Source organism: Meles meles, chromosome 1 (assembly GCF_922984935.1).
Source record: "Meles meles chromosome 1, mMelMel3.1 paternal haplotype, whole genome shotgun sequence".
Classification (NCBI taxonomy): Eukaryota; Metazoa; Chordata; class Mammalia; order Carnivora; family Mustelidae; genus Meles; species Meles meles.
Window position 1 is genome coordinate 3196754 of NC_060066.1, and position 16327 is coordinate 3213080.

Consider the following 16327-nt stretch of genomic DNA (forward strand, 5'->3'; position numbering starts at 1 on the left):
CAGGGTCCTTAAAAGTGCAAGTGGGACTCAGAGTCAGAGTCATCAAAATCGTAGGCAGAAAGTAGAATGGTGTTTGCCAGGGGCTAAGGGGAAGGAGGTTTGGGGAGTTCATGTTCCACAAGTACAGAGTTTCAGTTTTGCGAGCCGAAGAGAGTTCTGGGGATGGCTGATGGTGATGGTGGCTTGACAGTGTGAATGGGCTTACTACCACGGAGCTGCACTTAGAAATGGTTCTAGATCAAACACTATTCCATTGTAGTTTTTTTTTTAATTTTTAAAAAGATTTTATTTATTTATTTGACAGAGAGAGAGATCACAAGTAGGTAGAGAGAGAGGCAGGGTCCCTGCTGAGCAGAGAGTCCGATGTGGGGCTCGATCCCAGGACCCTGAGATCATGACCTGAGCCGAAGGCAGAGCCCAACCCACTGAGACACTCAGTGCCCCTCCATCATAGTTTTTAAAATGGTACATTTTACTTATATGAATTATATCTCAATTAAAAAAAAAGAAGTGTGAGACTAAACAACCCCTTTTTCCTGCCTCTGGGTTTCACATATGGTGGTGTGATGCCTGGAGCCACTGCAACCATCTTGGAGTCATGAGGGGCACTGGACACACAGAGGGCAACCAAGCCGTAAGACGGCAAGCCCCGGGGCCCTCAATGACAATGATGAGCCCCTGAAATAACGGACCTCCTCCTGACTTCTTCTAATGTGATGTAGTCCATGTCCTGATTGTCAAAGCTGGTCAACAATCTTTCTGTTCCTTGCAGCCCAGAGCCTCCCTCCAAAAGCCCTGAGCACACTGTATACTATCTATAGTCTCTCCTGCCAGACGAGCAAGTCTTATTTTCGACTGGCCTGGAGGAAAAGGTGCTCCTGCTATGTCTTTTCCTCTCATGCTCTCTCCTTTCTTCACCCACCATGACATCCTGAGGCCAACGCCGCCTCTCTGGCTGTCCTTTCCGGCTCCTCCGGGAGCCTGTGTTAAGTAAGACCTGTGGAGGCACTGACCCCAGGGCATCAGAGTTGACCAAGTGCCTCTACCCCCTTCCCGGGAGCAAGCCCTGGGCCTGACTGCAGAGCCCACATGGGCCCCGGCACGTGGCAGGTCCCCAGGAGTCGCTTATTGAGTGGACGAAGGAGGTGAGGGAAGCTTCGATGAAGTGCGTGTGATGACGTCGAGTCTGCGTCTGTCAGGACGTGGCGATCCGGGCAGTGGTAGCAGCGAGCAGGCCTACTGTGTGCAGGGGCCTTTCGCTCCCACAGACGTCCCGAAAGAAGCATCCCGGCTGCATTTTACAGATCATGCGGGAGGCTCGTGCCACGGTGACACAGCCGCCAAGCAGACAGGCAGGATTCAGACACACTTCTCGCTAGCTCTGAACTCTTTAAGAGAATCCTAGTACCGGGGCACCGGGCTGGTGCAGTCCGTTGAGCGGCTGACTCTTGATTTCGGCTCAGGTCGTGATCTCAGGGTCAGGGGACTGAGCTGCTTCAGACTCTGTGCTCAGTGGGGAGTCTGCTTGGGCTTCTCTCTCCTTCTGCCCCTCCCCCGACTCACGCTGTCCCTCTCTCTAAATTAAATAAGCGAATCTTAAAAAATAAAATGTTTAAGAGATTACTAACAGCCACAGCGAACCCTTACGTGGGCATCACTGTGTGCCAATGACCCTGCTGACGGCCCTTCGGGGTGCTGTGTGAGCCCCCGCGCGTAGACCAGGAAACTGGGAGCCAGAGAGGGGAACGTCCCCCAGCTGAGTGGTGGTGTCCCGCGTGGGAAGTCCCAGTGTGGGAGGCTGGGGTCACCGTGGGCCACAGTGGCCCCCGCCCCCAGGGGGCTCTGGCTCACCACACTGCGCCTCCCTCCCCCAGCACTCACAGCAGCAAGGCCAAGTGTATACGCGTGGGATGTGGGACGGAGGACAAGCATCAGTCCCTAAAGTGGTTTCAGCCTCGCAGCAGGTCACATTCCAGGCCAGTGCTGGGGTTGGGGGAGGGGTTGGGGGAGTTCTTTGCCTGCCCTCCGAGAGCTCCCGCTAGGAGGCGGGGCCGCCCCCACCATGACAGGTGCCCTCGGCATGTGAGCCGGGTCCCCTGAGAGGGGTGCTCAGGGCAGGGGGGAGGAGTGTTCCAGAAAAAGGGACAGAATGGAGTGCGAAGTGGCCATCGGACAGTGGAGAGGACGTGCTAATCCTCCACACCAGCCCCACTGGGAGGCGCTGGGGCGAGTGTGCCTGGGCTCACACTGGCCTCTCTAGTCTTTGAAATCTGACAGACCTGTTCTGCCTCCTACTAGGACTTTGTCGGCGGACACACCACCTCCCTTCTCTGAGCTGTAGCTTCCTGGAGCTCAGTCCGGGTAACCTGTCCACACAGGCCGGCGTGAGGATTGGGGGTAAACACGACCAGCCCATCACGCGTTCCTAAATGCCAGCTGTGTGCTATCCCTGAGCCTATTCTCCTGGGGGCTGGCGTTGGCGTGCTTCCTGCCCGTGCTGGGATGAACGGTGGCCCCCAAGATGTGGGGACCCCCTCCCGGAGGCTGTGGGTATGCTCCCTCGCAGGGCAAAAGGGACTTTGCCAAGGGATCAAGCTCCCGCCTTGAGTTGGGAGGTGATCCCGGTTTATCCAGGGGTGCCCAGCACGGGCACGGGAGCCCATGAGGAAGGCAGGCGTTGGAAGGTTCAACAGGGAAGGCAGGGGAGCTGGCACAGTGGTAGGGACCCCATGTGGATTTCTGGCTTTGGAGATGGGACAGGAAGCCTCTGGAGTGGACCTGGACCCCTGGAGCAGCCAGCAAGGAAACAGGGTCTCAGCCCTAAACCTGCCAGGACCTGAATCCTGCCGGCAACTCTTTCCCTGGTCTGCCGGACTTGAGCATGACCCAACGGTAAGACGATACATTTGAGTGGTTTTAAGCCTCTAATTTCGTGGCAGGTCCTTACGGCTGTGATAGAGAAGGAGCTCCACCCGCGGGAGCCAGGGCTAGGTGCCCATCTCCGCCTTGAGCTGCTGCACGGGGCCCCGACTGCCCGCCCTGCTCTCCTGAATCAGCGCGAGGACCATTTTCCACTGTCTCTGGCTGGAACATGGGCAGGACGGTGGAGCCTTGAAAAGGCCAAGCATATTTGGCTTTGTGCCCAAATACAGCTCTGGTTATGAGTATACTTGCTTAAAAAGAAAAAAAAAAAAAGCAAGTGCTGACCCACTTTTTCCTGACTGCTCTGGCTCAGACATGTCCCTCTAAAGGGAAATTTATTTCCAGCACACACTGTTCCCAGAGCTGACATCATCCTCCTCAATTGGAAGGAGAAGTACTTAAGAGAGCTCTCAGGGCTGGCCCCCAACGTCTGATAACGGAGCAGAAGTTCTGCAAAAAATCGCTTTTTATTCTTTCTTTGTTTCTTTCTTTCTTTTTTTTTTTTTAAACTGCATCAGTCTGGCCGTGGATGGGCTGGAAGTTTGGCGTGAGTCAGACCCCCTAGGCGGGAGAAATGCCACATGGTGTCTGGCCCACCGGGCAAGGTCTGGTGGGGGGCATGGCTGCTCAAGGGCAGAATGTCTCCTCGGGAGGGCTGTGTCTTCTGAGGGGGACCTGTCTCTGAGCAGGGTCAGGGTGGGCCCCGGGTGGCCCTGCAGCTCTCCTGGCCCAGGCCAGGCCTAGTCATGGGAGAGCGTGGACCTGGCAGCCGGCCAGCGTCTGCAACCGTACGGGCCCTCCTCTCACTCACGGGAAGACCTCGTGAGCAGCCTCAGTTCCTCCATCTATCAAATGGGAGTTGTAACCGTTTCCTGTTGCTGGGGTAACAAGTCACCGCCGCTCAATTTCTTCAACAGGGCAGATGTGTTCTCTTAAAGTTCTGGAAGACAGCAGTCCTGAAATCCAAGAGCCCATGGGGCTGGGTTCCCTCTGGAAGGTCTACAGGAGAATCCATTCTTTGCTTTTTCCAGCCTCTAGGGGTGTCTCCTTCCTTGGCTTGAGGTCCCTTCCTCATCCTCACAGTAGGTGGTAGAGCAAACTTTCCTTGAACCTTCAAGTCATATTCCCGGGACACCTGGGAGGCACAGTCAGTTAGGCATCTGCCTCTTGGTTTCGGCTCATGTCATGATCTCAAGGTCATGAGACTGAGCCCCGCGTCAGGCTCCCCATCCAGTGTGGAGTCTGCTTCAGATTCTCTCTCCTTCTGTCCCTCCTGTGTGCACTCTCTCTCTCTAAAATAAATACATAAATTTAAAAATAAAGTCATATTCCCATTTCACTTCCTGCACCAAATTGTATTTATTTTTGACTGATCATCTGACCTAGTTCCTTTCGATAAAAATATCTAGGGGCGCCTGGGTGGCTCAGTTGGCTGGGCAGCTGCCTTCAGCTCGGGTCATGGTCCCAGGGTCCTCGGATCGAGCCCCACATCGGGCTCCCTGCTCAGCGGAGAGCCTGCTTCTCCCTCTCCCTCTGCCTGCCTCTCTGCTTACTTGTGCTCTCTGTCTGTCTGTCAAATAAATAAAAATATTTCTTTAAAAAAATCTACACAAATTGAAATTTAAAAAAAAGAAACTTCTGAAGCCTAGAAATTCTTAGAATTAGAATGTTTTTCTTCTTTGTTGATTTATTATTAAAGTTGCTATTGGCACACAATTGACCAAAACATCACAAATACATTATAAATTTTGAGAAACATTAAATTGGTGTACAAGTTTTATCGGAAATAAATCTCATAATAAAATAAATGTGTTAAAGTTATTTTATGAATCTGTAAATACTTTTCTTAAGGTAAGCGCTAAGCCCAACATGGGGCTTGAACTCACAGACCCAAGGTCAAGAGTTGCACGTTCCACTGACTGAGCCAGACTGATGCCCCAAATATTTTTTGCTTGAATGAGAGATACTGAACACCAGTCTTATCCCTCATTTTAGTTCTTGCGTGTAAATGTTGAGAAACAATACGTAGATGGTCCGTGCCTCTTGATTCTCTGGACACCTGTAACAAAAGTCAAATGCTCAGATAAGACCCAAAATCATTTGTAGTGCTTGATCAGCTCACAGCTCCACAGGACTTTCTCCAGTTTTGTTGAAAAGAAAGTAACTTGAAGTAGTTGGTTTGCAAAGTGATTTGTTACCCGCTCATCACAATCATTCATGCACTCAATTTCCGGGCAGACTACCAAGAGTTCAACAGTTCAGGGCAGTGCTACCAAGAATTAGCAGGTGCCTCTTAAATATACTTGTTACTCTTTGACTAAGAGACATCCTGTTTAACCCAGAATACTCAGGAGAAGCTGGCAAAATTGAAATATTGTTAGTTCCAGCTCATCTTGCCAAGTAAAAAAAAATACTGCGAATTTACAGTATCCAATAATATTTTGGGAAATGTCCACGAAACTCATTGTCCACGGAGTCCGAAGAATGGCTATGAAAATTTTTATAAAGTTACATGTGTCTACATATAACACCAAACGATCAGAAGCAAAGTGAAACTTTTTTTTACAAAAAGAAACGACCTCTTCTTCATTGAAACCACGCAAAGTAGGCAAATGAGTTACAGTCTGAGCTGGGGAGGGGTAAAAATAACTCACAGACCCTTTCTCACTGCTGAGAACAGTAAAGACCAACAAAAGGCTTTGTCGAGAATTGGTTTTCCCCGGCACACTTTTTACACATCTCAAAAGTTCTAATTGTAGAAAAGAATTATCCAACGCTTAGAAATGAGGCAGAAAGTTCACCATTTGCTTTTTCCAGCCTCTAGGAGCTCGAGTAGTGGAATTTGGGACTTCACTTGAGTTCTGAGGGCAAGCGTTCAGTTCTAGAAATCTGGGATTTCTTGTGCAGGATTCTTGGTAAACCAATGCTGTCTGGTAGAGATGCCAGTGGGAAGATTGCTGTCCGAAACGTATGACCTTGTTTCGTATTCACTTTGCAGTCTTGCTTCTGTATTAATTCTTCCAGGGGGTTTATATTTGCTTCTCCTTCTTGTATCCTTTTTTGGAGACAGTTTTACTAGCTGTTTCCTTCGGGAGCAGCAAAGTTTGATAAAGCTTCATTGTGCGTATTTGCTACCAGCTTGACTGAGTACCTTATTACGTATAACACCGTGTCCCCATTTTAAGTGTGGAATTCCAGGAGAGCTGAATCGAATGAACACACCTGCAGAGACGGCAAAGAGCACAGACATTTCTGTGAACCCAAAACGTCCCTGTGCTCCTTTCCAGTCAACGTCAGTCTTGGCCGCAGGCAACACAGGGTCCTTCCGTGGTGGGACGGGAGATCGTCTTTTCCGGAGTCTCAAGTACGCGAAGGCGTTTGCTCTTCCCTGTCGGACTTGCTCTCACCAGCACCCCGGGGACGGTCCCCAACCCTGCAGCACAGATCGGTGCTTTGTTCCTTCCTAGTACTTTGTCATATCCCGTTTTCCTGTTACTTCCCATTTGTGACAATTAGGAGTGAAGTCACTGTTACCGTTACAGACCGGGGTTTTCGCTCCTCTTCCTAAGAGGGGAATGACGATCCCACAGCAAGTGCACGTGCGGGGCATGCAAATGGCCAAACCTTATACCGGAGCCTTGGTAACGCGTTATATTCCTGCTCAAAGCATTTCTCTTGTTTGGGTGTCTGGGTGGCTTCATTGGTGAAGCGTCTGTCTTTGGCTCTGGTCGTGATCCCAGGGCTTGGCATCGAGTCTCATAGGGGGCTCCTTGCTCAGCGGGGAGTCTGCTGCTCCCTCTCTCTGCAGCTCCCCCTGCTTGTGCATGCTCTCTCTCTGATAGAAAAAGAAAAAAAATCTTCAAAACGTTTCTCTTGTTATCCTTTTGCCGGTCTGATGTACGGTGCCCCAGACAAGGATCTGGAAAGGGGACAGAGGGTGTTTTCCCCTGACCCAGGCACGCCCCGGGGGCTGAGCCTGGGAACTTCCAGGCAACTTCGGGGGAGCTCTCCCCAGCCCTCTCCTTTCCGGTCTCTGTCTCCTGGACAATAGTGAAGCCGTGGTCTTCAGGCGACCCCTCTCTGGGTACCCCAGGCAGGACGTGGGCGATCCCACTGAGCTCCTCCTCGTCTGCCTGCGCTGCCTGCTGCCCGACGTGTTCTTTCCTCCTCCCAGTTTTCTAGTTGTGGACGGGGGAGGGTCCATCTGAAGGCCGCTCTTCTCCCTGTATTTGCTTTTCGCTTTTTGAAAATTACGCTTTTACGTAATTGTTAGGTAGTTACGGAGCTAAGGCCTGAGGCTTTGCCAGGAAGCAAATGTCCACTTTGGACATTACTGAGTTTTTCTCTCGGCTCTTAGAGACTCTCCCTCGGGTGGGGGTGGAGGTTCATTTCTCCCAGCACAGAGGTAGCCTCAGGGAATTCAGTTTACAGAAAGCGTGCGTGCGGCCATGGGGATTTTCAATGGGGAGACTGAGTCCCTTAAAACAAGGAGACGAGGCACGAAGTTCTTAGTGTCTGTTGTGTTGTAAGCATTCGGTAAGTGGTGGCTGTTAACAGCTGCACATGATAAAGTGAGTGAGCTTTACCTGAACGGCTTTCTTTGGAGCCTGCGGCTTCCTCCCGTGAGGCCCCTGGGGTCTCTCTGCTGTCCTTGCTGGCCCAGGGTCTCCGGTTCAGACTCCCCTGGCCTCCAGCCCGTATTCCAACATCCTTGCATTTTACTCACCTAACAACCTTCCACCGAAGCCCTTGCCCGTCCTGGTTCCTGTACTGGAGGCGAAACTCACAGACCCACGTGTGGGTCAGAGACTTGTCAACCACGGCACAGGGTGGGTGGGGGGTCTTACAGCAGAGAGACGCAGCAGGCTGGAGGGACCCCTGAGGACAGAGTCACTTCCTTTGCTTACAGAGTTGAAGTTGGGACAGCTGCAGAGGACAAAGGATTTGAGTTCTTTTTTTTTTTAAAAAAAAAAGATCTTATTTATCTGACAGAGAGACACACAGCGATAGAGGGAACACAAGCAGGGGGAGTGGGAGAGGGAGAAGCAGGCTTCTTGCCAAGCAGGGAGCCTGATGCGGGACTCGATCCCAGCACCCTGGGATCATGACCTGAGTCAAAGGCAGATGCTTAATGACTGAGCCAGGCCGGTGCCCTAGGACTTGGATTCGTGTTGAAGAGTGAGTAGGAATTTGCCCAGTGGGCACGGTAGGGAACAGAAAGGATAGAATCTGCGAGAACCCAGAGGGGTGGGAAGAGTGACATCCAGAAAACCGAACCAAGGGGTGAGGCTGGATGGGTACAGACCAGGAGCAATTTTTATTTTTATTTATTTTTAATTTTTTAAAAAATATTTGTTATTATTTAAAAAAATATTTTATTTATTTGACAGAGAGAAATCACAACCAGGCAGAGAGGCAGGCAGAGAGAGAGGAGGAAGCAGGCTCCCCGCGGAGCAGAGAGCCCAATGTGGGGCTAGATCCCAGGACCCTGAGATCATGACCTGAGCCGAAGGCAGAGGCTTTAACCTACTGAGCCACCCAGGCGCCCCCAGGAGCAATTTTTAAAAACCACCCTGTTGAGATCTAAGTCACAAGGCACCCCAGGCACCCATTTAAGAGGACCATCCGTTGGTTTTTAGTGTGTTCAGCATTGCACGAAACCACGGGGAGCCGTTTTTGAAGCCCTTGTAAGGTCCTCTTGAAGGTGGCGCTCCTGGGGCTCCCTGTAGGGACTTTTAGGGCTTGTGTGGGTACATAAGGACTCACTAGGAGAAGCTGGGGCAGCATTTGGGTCGGGGCAGAGAAGAAAAGCTAGAGCAGGGTTCCCCGGGATTGTGAAGAAGGGAAGGAACCCCCCACCCCCCGCCCCCGCCTCACCACAAGCTGCGGCTTTTGTAACTGAGGCTGTGTGTCTTAACGTTCAGAGCAAAGGGGACACCGAGAGCGTGGCCCTGGACCAGGCTGGGCTCCCAGAAGTCCTCCCCTCTGGGAGCCTCAAGAGGCTTAACTGAGCCAGGCAACTTGTACGGAACGGATTTCTTACGCTGCCCTGGCGGTGATCTCAATGAGATGATGGGAGGAAATTGGTCTGCACGTACAAGCTGTTCTTCCCTTTCCCAGGCCATGGAACTAGCTGCTCTCCAAATCCGACTGGGCTTTTAAAAAATACTCATTTTAAGGCCACACCTCTGGTGTTTTCATTCAGTACCTCTGAGTCAGCTCAGGAAATCACGGTGTATTTTTAACTGCTTGGACTTTCTTTCGAATTCTCTTTTTAATGATTTTTCAACAACTGCAAACTTAAGTCTCAAGTACAGTGCGAGTAACTTACTCCTGAACCATTTTCGTGTAAGTGGTTGACCTGTTGTCTCGAGATCCCTAAAGAGGTTAGTGTGTATTTTCCACAAACAAGGACATTCTCCTGTATGACCACAAGACAGCCACCAACAAAAGGGCATTAATGTTGATAACGTTAGTATCATCTGATTCTCAGTCTGACTCCAATCAAGTCATCACTGTTTCTTTTCTTTTTCTTTTTTTAGCAAAGTGATCTCGTCCAGGATCATGTTTTGTTTTTTTTTTAATATTGATTCATTTATTTGACAGACAGAGATCACAAGTAGGTGGAGAGGCAAGCAGAGAGAGAGAGGGAAGCAGGCTCCCTGTGGAGCAGAGAGCCCGATGCGGGGCTCGATCCCAGGACCCTGGGAATCATGACCTGAGCAGAAGACAGAGGCTTTAACCCACTGAGCCACCCAGGCGCCCCAGGATCATGTGTGTTTGTTTATTCTTCTCTAATCTGGAATGGTTCCTCAGTCTGTCCTTGACTTGCAAGACCCCGACACTTGCTATCGGAGATCACAGGTCAGCTGTTTTTTGGAATATCCCTAATTTTGCCTTATCTGTTGTTTCTTCACGATTAAACCCAAGCCACGTGTCTTTGGCACAGAGACCGCAGAAGTCATGCTCTGCTCCTGACTACGCTCTATCGGCTGCCACACGATTTATAGTCATCCCATTAGCCTTGAACCAGTCTGATCTGAATCCTCTTTTAATTTGTTCTCAAGTAATCTCTGCTCCTAATGTGGGGCTCAGACTTAGGACCCCAAGATTAAGAGTCACATGCTCTACTGACTGAGCCAGCCAGGAGCCCCTCCTCTTTTTTTTTTTTTTAAATTGAGATGTAATTGACTTAGAACCTTGTGTAAGTTCAAGGTGTACAACCTGTTAACTGATTCACCTAGATACTGTGTGTTATTATATATATATCTATATACCTAGATATCGTTGTGTTAGCTGGCACATGCCATCCCCTGATTATCATTTCTTTTCTGTTTGTGGTGGGAACACTTATGATCTAGTTTCTCAGCAACTTGGAAGTATATAGTACAGCCCTGTCGACTATAATCAACTCACTCATCTCTGATTGCAAGTTTGTACCCTTTGACGGACACCTCTGCAATTTCACTGACCCCAAGCCCCTGGTAACCACCATTCTGCTGTTTCTGCAAGTGATTGGAATGGTCTGTCTCTGCTTCAGAGAAAGAAGTAAAGAAATGGCAAAGGTATGGATAACGGAGGTTAAAATACCCTTCTACTTGATCGAAGTGTTTTGAATAATTTGATCGATGTTGTTGGAGTAAACTCAGATAAATCCTGTATCAAGTTGTCAGAGAGCAGAGACAGAGCCTCAGTCTTTCCTTTAAAAATTAGCCTTCATGCTTGGGGCACCCGGGTGACGCAGCTGGTTAAGTGTCCGACTTTTGATTTCTTTCTTTTTTTTTTTTTAAAGATTTATTTATTTATTTGACAGAGAGAGATCACAAGTAGGCAGAGAGGCAGGCAGAGAGAGAGAGAGAGAGAGAGGGAAGCAGGCTCCCTGCTGAGCAGAGAGCCCGATGTGAGACTCGATCCCAGGACCCCGAGATCATGACCTGAGCCGAAGGCAGCGGCTTAACCCACTGAGCCACCCAGGCGCCCCCCGACTTTTGATTTCGGCTCAGGGTCGTGATCTCAGGGTCCTGGAATAAAGTCCAAGCTCAGTGCTCAGTGGGGAGTCTTCCTGGGATTCTCTCTCTTCCTCTTCCTGCTCACTTTTTTCTCTCAAATAAAAATTTCTTTTTTTTTTAAAGATTTTATTTATTTATTTGACAGACAGGGATCACAAGTAGGCAGAGAGGCAGGCAGATGGGGAGGGAGACGCAGGCTCCCCGCTGAGCAGAGAGCCCGATGTGGGGCTCGATCCCAGGACCCTGAGACCATGACCTGAGCCGAAGGTAGAGGCTTTAACCCCCTGAGCCACCCAGGTGACCCTCAAATAAAAATTTCTTAAAAATAAATTAGCCTTAATGCTTTAATATTTAAGATACACAAAAGGTATAAAGAATACTGTTTCTTGAATTATAATAACGTGATATGTAATATACAACATATATTTTTAACTGATTATTACATATTATTTTATATGTAACAAAAATGCAAAATATATAATGTAATATGAATTCTCAAACCATCTAGTACAAGAATTCAGCTAAATCTCTCGTGAGTTCTTCCCTAGCTTCTGTCTGTTCTGAATTTGCACAGAACTGACTGACCCAGGCTCCCCTGACAAACTGACAAAATCCAAGGTTTTGGAGGCAATTTAAGGCAATTAGATCCTAACTCAGGCCAGACAAGGATTTTTTTTTTTTTTGAGGCGCTACTAAGCTTGTCTGCCATCTGGCGGCTGCACATGGAATTGCAGTCACTCATGTTTCCCGCCCCTATCCCCTCCTCAGAAGTTTTCTTAAAACAATTTTTTCTCCCTGCAGCACCTGGGTGGCTCAGTAGGTTGGGCGTGGGACTCCAGGTTTTGCCTCCGGTGGTGATCTCGGAGTTGTGGGGTCGAGCCCCGCATTGGACTCTGCTCTCAGTGGGGAGTCCTCTTGGGATCCTCCCCTCTCCATCCTCCCTCTTCCTCTCGTTTCCCGGTGCACACCCTCTCTCTCTCTAAAATAAATCTTAAAAAATAATTTTTATTCTTAAACTTGATTTTGAAATGTACAGTCTGAGGCGGGCAGGGAAGCCATTGAGCCATTGAGTCTTCAGTGGAGTCCTAGGGGCACAGTTTAAGACATTTTTTTAGGGGCGCCTGGGTGGCTCAGTGGGTTAAGCGTCTGCCTTCAGCTCAGGTCATGATCCCAGGGTCCTGGTTCTTGCTCAGCGGGAACCCTACTTCTCCCTCTGCCCCTCCCCCTGCTTATGTTCCCTCTCTCGCTGTGTCAAATAAATAACATCTTAAAAAAATAATTTTTCAAAAATGTAAAATCTGATTTTCTTAAGTTGGATATATTATAACTGATCCTACATCTCTGGTTTTACAAGTGACCACCACGCACTGGTGAAAACACTTAAGGGTGAGTTGCTCACATTTATAACTTTTCAGTCTTCGATGCATGTAGTGTGCGTGTGTGTGTGTGTTTGGGGATGTTCTTCACTGACTCAAAACTTACTGCTAATATATGAGAGCCGCTGACGTAGATGCTAGCACAAACAAGAATCATGTCAATGTCAAATTAGGTGTTCCTAATTATACTCTGTGAAGCAGGAAACCTCTTTATTAATCTATAAAAGAAAGGAGCCTCACAGAGTAAATAATACTTCTGATCATCTATTATCTGCTAGAGGATCACGTCGTTTCTGAGAAAATGTCACAGTGCATTTGCATCGTTTGAAATATAGTAAGTTAGTCATTACCAAGCTGTGTGATAATCATTCTTGAGATTCCTGTGGATGTTAAATTCGCTGGTGAAAGTCCGGTGGGAAAAGGCTCATTATGTAATTTCAAATTATCTTTTCACCAATTACTCATTAACCACAACAGAAGAAGTCATGGATCTGCAGCGGAGAGAAAGCCGATTCCACCTTAGCCAAGTGGTCAAAGTTATCCCTTTGGGATGAGCCAACAACGTGTGCCCACTGACACAACACACGCACAGGGCTCAGCTTACATCGTTTCTATGGCATTCTGCAAAAAATACATAAAATAAAATACATAACCTGAGTTTATTCATGAGAAAGGGTTAGATGAGCTCAATTGAGGAACATTCTAAAGACAGCTGGCTTGTATTCTTCCAGCACATTACAGACATGAAAGAGGCTGAGAAACTTTCCAGATAAAAGAACACTGAAAAATTGCAGGACAACCGATGGCTCCATAGGGTCCTGGACGGGGAAACAGCTCCCGAGCACACGACTGGGGTCTACTTATACACCAGCGCACGACCGGGGCACAGTTATGCACCAGCGCACGACCGGGGTACACTTATGCACCAGCACACAGCCGGGGCCTAGTTATGCACCAGCGCACGACCAGGGTACACTTATGCACCAGCGCACGACCGGGGTATACTTATATACCAGTGCACGACCGGGGCACACTTATGCACCAGTGCACGACCGGGGTATACTTATATACCAGCGCACGACCGGGGTATACTTATGCACCAGCGCACGACCGGGGTATACTTATGCTCCAGCGCACGACCGGGGTATACTTATATACCAGCGCACGACCGGGGTATACTTATGCACCAGCACACAGCCGGGGCCTAGTTATGCACCAGCGCACGACCAGGGTATACTTATATACCAGCGCACGACCGGGGTATACTTATGCACCAGCGCACGACCGGGGTACACTTATGTACCAGCGCATGACCGGGGTATACTTATGCACCAGCACACAGCCGGGGCCTAGTTATGCACCAGCGCACGACCAGGGTATACTTATATACCAGCCCACGACCGGGGGGGGGGGGGGGGGGCACACTTATGCACTCTCCGTCCCTCCGGAGAAGACAGCACAGATCTGGGAAGAACGGAGGTCGCTGGCGAGGACGACGGAGTCCTTCCACGGCCCGTGCGGGCTCTCCGCGAGGCAGTGCCCCCAGGCAGGGGTTCCCGCGGACCGGCTCTCCGCGGACGAGGAGCCGGCGTTCCCACAGGAGAGCGCGGGGCCTGCGCGGGGGCAGCGCACGGAGAGCTCAGGCCCGGGGCAGAGCCGCGGTTCCAGGCGGCCGGACTGTCCGAGGCTCCCCCGGGCGCAGGGGCCCGCGTACTCCGGACGGAATAACCGCGTGCCCCCACGGAAGGCCTCGGGTCCCCTCCCGCCGCCGCGCGCCGACCCGCGCGGGGACCCGGCAGCGGCCGACGCGCTCGCGCCACCAGGCGGGGCTCGGTTTCCAGGGCGACGCGAGCGGAACCGCGGGGCTCGCGCGCGCACGTCACTTCCGGCCGCTCGCCGCGGGCCCTCCCGCCTGCGGGGGCTTCCGAACGGGAGCCGGGCTGTCGCAGGGGGCCGGGAGCAGTCGACCGGACTGTGGTCCTGCGGGAGGAGCTGTGGGGGCGCGGGCGGGCCTGGCTCCCGTCGCCCACCAGAGGCTGTCAAAGCCGTCCCCCCGGACCGCGGCTATAGGACGCCCCGCCGCCGGATCCGGAGCATGCGCACTCCCGCCGGCGCGGCCTCGATGAATCCACTGCTCCGGGATTTCCGCGCAGCCGGTGGGAGGGCGGAGGGGCGCGCTGGGGGCGTGGCGAGAGGGGCGCGGTGCGCGAACGGAGGCGTTGATTGGTTCGTTGGGGGCCCCGAGCCGCTGTCCCCCGCGGCGGGCTCAGCGGCTCATTCACTCGTTCATTCACAGAACGGGTCGATCCGCCTGTTCTTCCCGGGAGCGCGCGAGTCCGCGCCGGGCGGGGCGCGGGGGCCCGGGACCCGGCTGGGCCCCCGCGTGTCTCCCCGCTTCGGGCGCCACCTCACCGCTTCTCCCCTGCACTCGTGCACCGGGAGGCGACGGCCGCCCCGCCCCCCGCAGGGACCTCGCCTGAGAGCTCCTGCCCCGGGGGCCGCGGTTGCCCTCGGCAGGGTCCGCGCCGGGAGCCTCTTCGGTCGCGGACGCTCCCGGGTCCTCGCGGGGGCTGGGAGGCCTGGAAGGAGCTTCGGGGCTTCCCGGGTGTGGGGTCCCGGCTTTGCCCCGCATCGGCTCCCGCGACTTGGGCCTTCAGGGACGCGTCCGGCTGCCCAGCGCGGGCCACGGCCGTTCTTAGCCGAATCGAGGCTGAATGACTCTAAGGGGAAGGAGTTCGTCGACCCAGACCAGAGTTTCGGCTCCCGCTGCGGACCCCGTGCAGCCGACCCGCCGGCCTGGGACGGACTCGAGCGCGCCCGTCGCTCCACACTCGGCGGGGGGGATGTCACAGGCCCCTTGCATAGGGCGACGGTGTGATGGCCCTTACGAGGATTGCGACCTTTGTGACACGCGCGTCGCACGTTACCTGCCGGGTGAGTGGACGCTGCCGCGACTGTGTTGTTTGGAGGGACTAGACGAAGGACCGCTCAGGTGGGTGGTTTTCGTGCCGCTAAACGCGCAGGGGAGTGAGAGAGCCCTGCCCTCCCGGCCTGGGCGCGCGAAAACCTGCGGACACAGGGCGCGAGTGTTGGAGTGGACTGCGGGGCAGGAGAGAGCCCCCAGCGGGAAGGAGTCGGAGACCCTTCGTAATACCGTTGGGACCTCATGATGGGCTTTGCCCAAAGTGGCCCAAATGTCACCCAGCCAGAACAATTTTAGTCAAGACAACAGGCGTAATCTGGGACTGTTCCAGGGCAATCAAGATCTAGGGTCACCCTACCCCAAAGCTGTATGAGTAGCATGTGACATCATTAAAGTGGAACTTCAGTCTGTCCCCCAGTGTCTCAAAATGTTTTCTCCTACCTGGTTGTGTTGAGTCCTGGTGACAGCCTCATGAACTGATTATCCCCATTTTACGGATGAAGACCCTGAGGTCGTGTCTTGGTGAGGGATGGGGTGGGTGCTTTGACTGCACTTTTGGACGGTGACAGTTCTCAACCCCACAAAGTCTCCTGGGCGTTGGTTCTCATCTTTGGGCCTTTGTGAGTTGATGATTCAGAGAAGCCTCAGATTCTGCCTCGTTTTACTGGCGAACTTTGTTTTTTAAGGATTTATTTCTTTGCAATCTCTACGCCCATCGTGGGGTCAGAACTCATGACGCCAAGATCAAGAGTCACATGCTCCACGGACCGGGCCTGCCAGGTGCCCCAACTGGAGAACTTTCTATTAGAGCTCTGTATCACCAAACTTTCCACCCCCGTTAGGACTCTTGTAGAGGGTCTGGTGTGGGTGGGAGATGGGACCTGATTATTTTAGAGGTTCCTTCCAATCCAACTTGAAGTGTCTACAAACTCCTTGAGAGCAGGCTTTGCTATATTCTTTGAATTCTGCACATTCAGGTGAGACGCGCAGGAAATGTTAAAGCTATGAGAGGTGTAACTCCAGGAGCCAGACAGCCCAGGGTGCCCCCATGGATCAGTTTAATGCGAGCCCCTACCTTCTCTGAGCCTCAGTCTTCA

General features: G+C 51.8%; 2 protein-coding genes across 2 annotated transcripts in view; both read left to right on the forward strand.

The window, feature by feature from the left end:
* The first annotated feature begins 6497 nt into the window (after positions 1-6497).
* Positions 6498-15642, forward strand: LOC123955194 (translation initiation factor IF-2-like). The gene is made up of 3 exons (XM_046026927.1): positions 6498-6563; positions 13255-13364; positions 13727-15642. Exons 1-3 carry the CDS (start codon positions 6498-6500, stop codon positions 15183-15185), a joined length of 1635 nt encoding a protein of 544 aa, XP_045882883.1. The 3' UTR covers positions 15186-15642.
* The window catches only part of TRAPPC9 (trafficking protein particle complex subunit 9), a 500788-nt gene continuing 498703 nt past the window's right edge, over positions 14243-16327 (forward strand). The window contains exon 1 of the mRNA XM_046001565.1: positions 14243-15241. The gene's annotated coding sequence lies outside the window, so the exon portion shown is untranslated. The remainder of the gene's footprint in view (positions 15242-16327) is intronic.

Bases quoted from the DNA above. Each gene is read 5' to 3' on its own strand.
- LOC123955194 (XM_046026927.1), top strand. From the start codon at position 6,498: ATGACGATCCCACAGCAAGTGCACGTGCGGGGCATGCAAATGGCCAAA. The intron at 6,564-13,254 runs GTAACGCGTTAT...GCCGGGGCCTAG, and splicing joins AACCTTATACCGGAGCCTTG to TTATGCACCAGCGCACGACC. The intron at 13,365-13,726 runs GTATACTTATAT...GGGGGGGGGGGG, and splicing joins TGCACCAGTGCACGACCGGG to GCACACTTATGCACTCTCCG.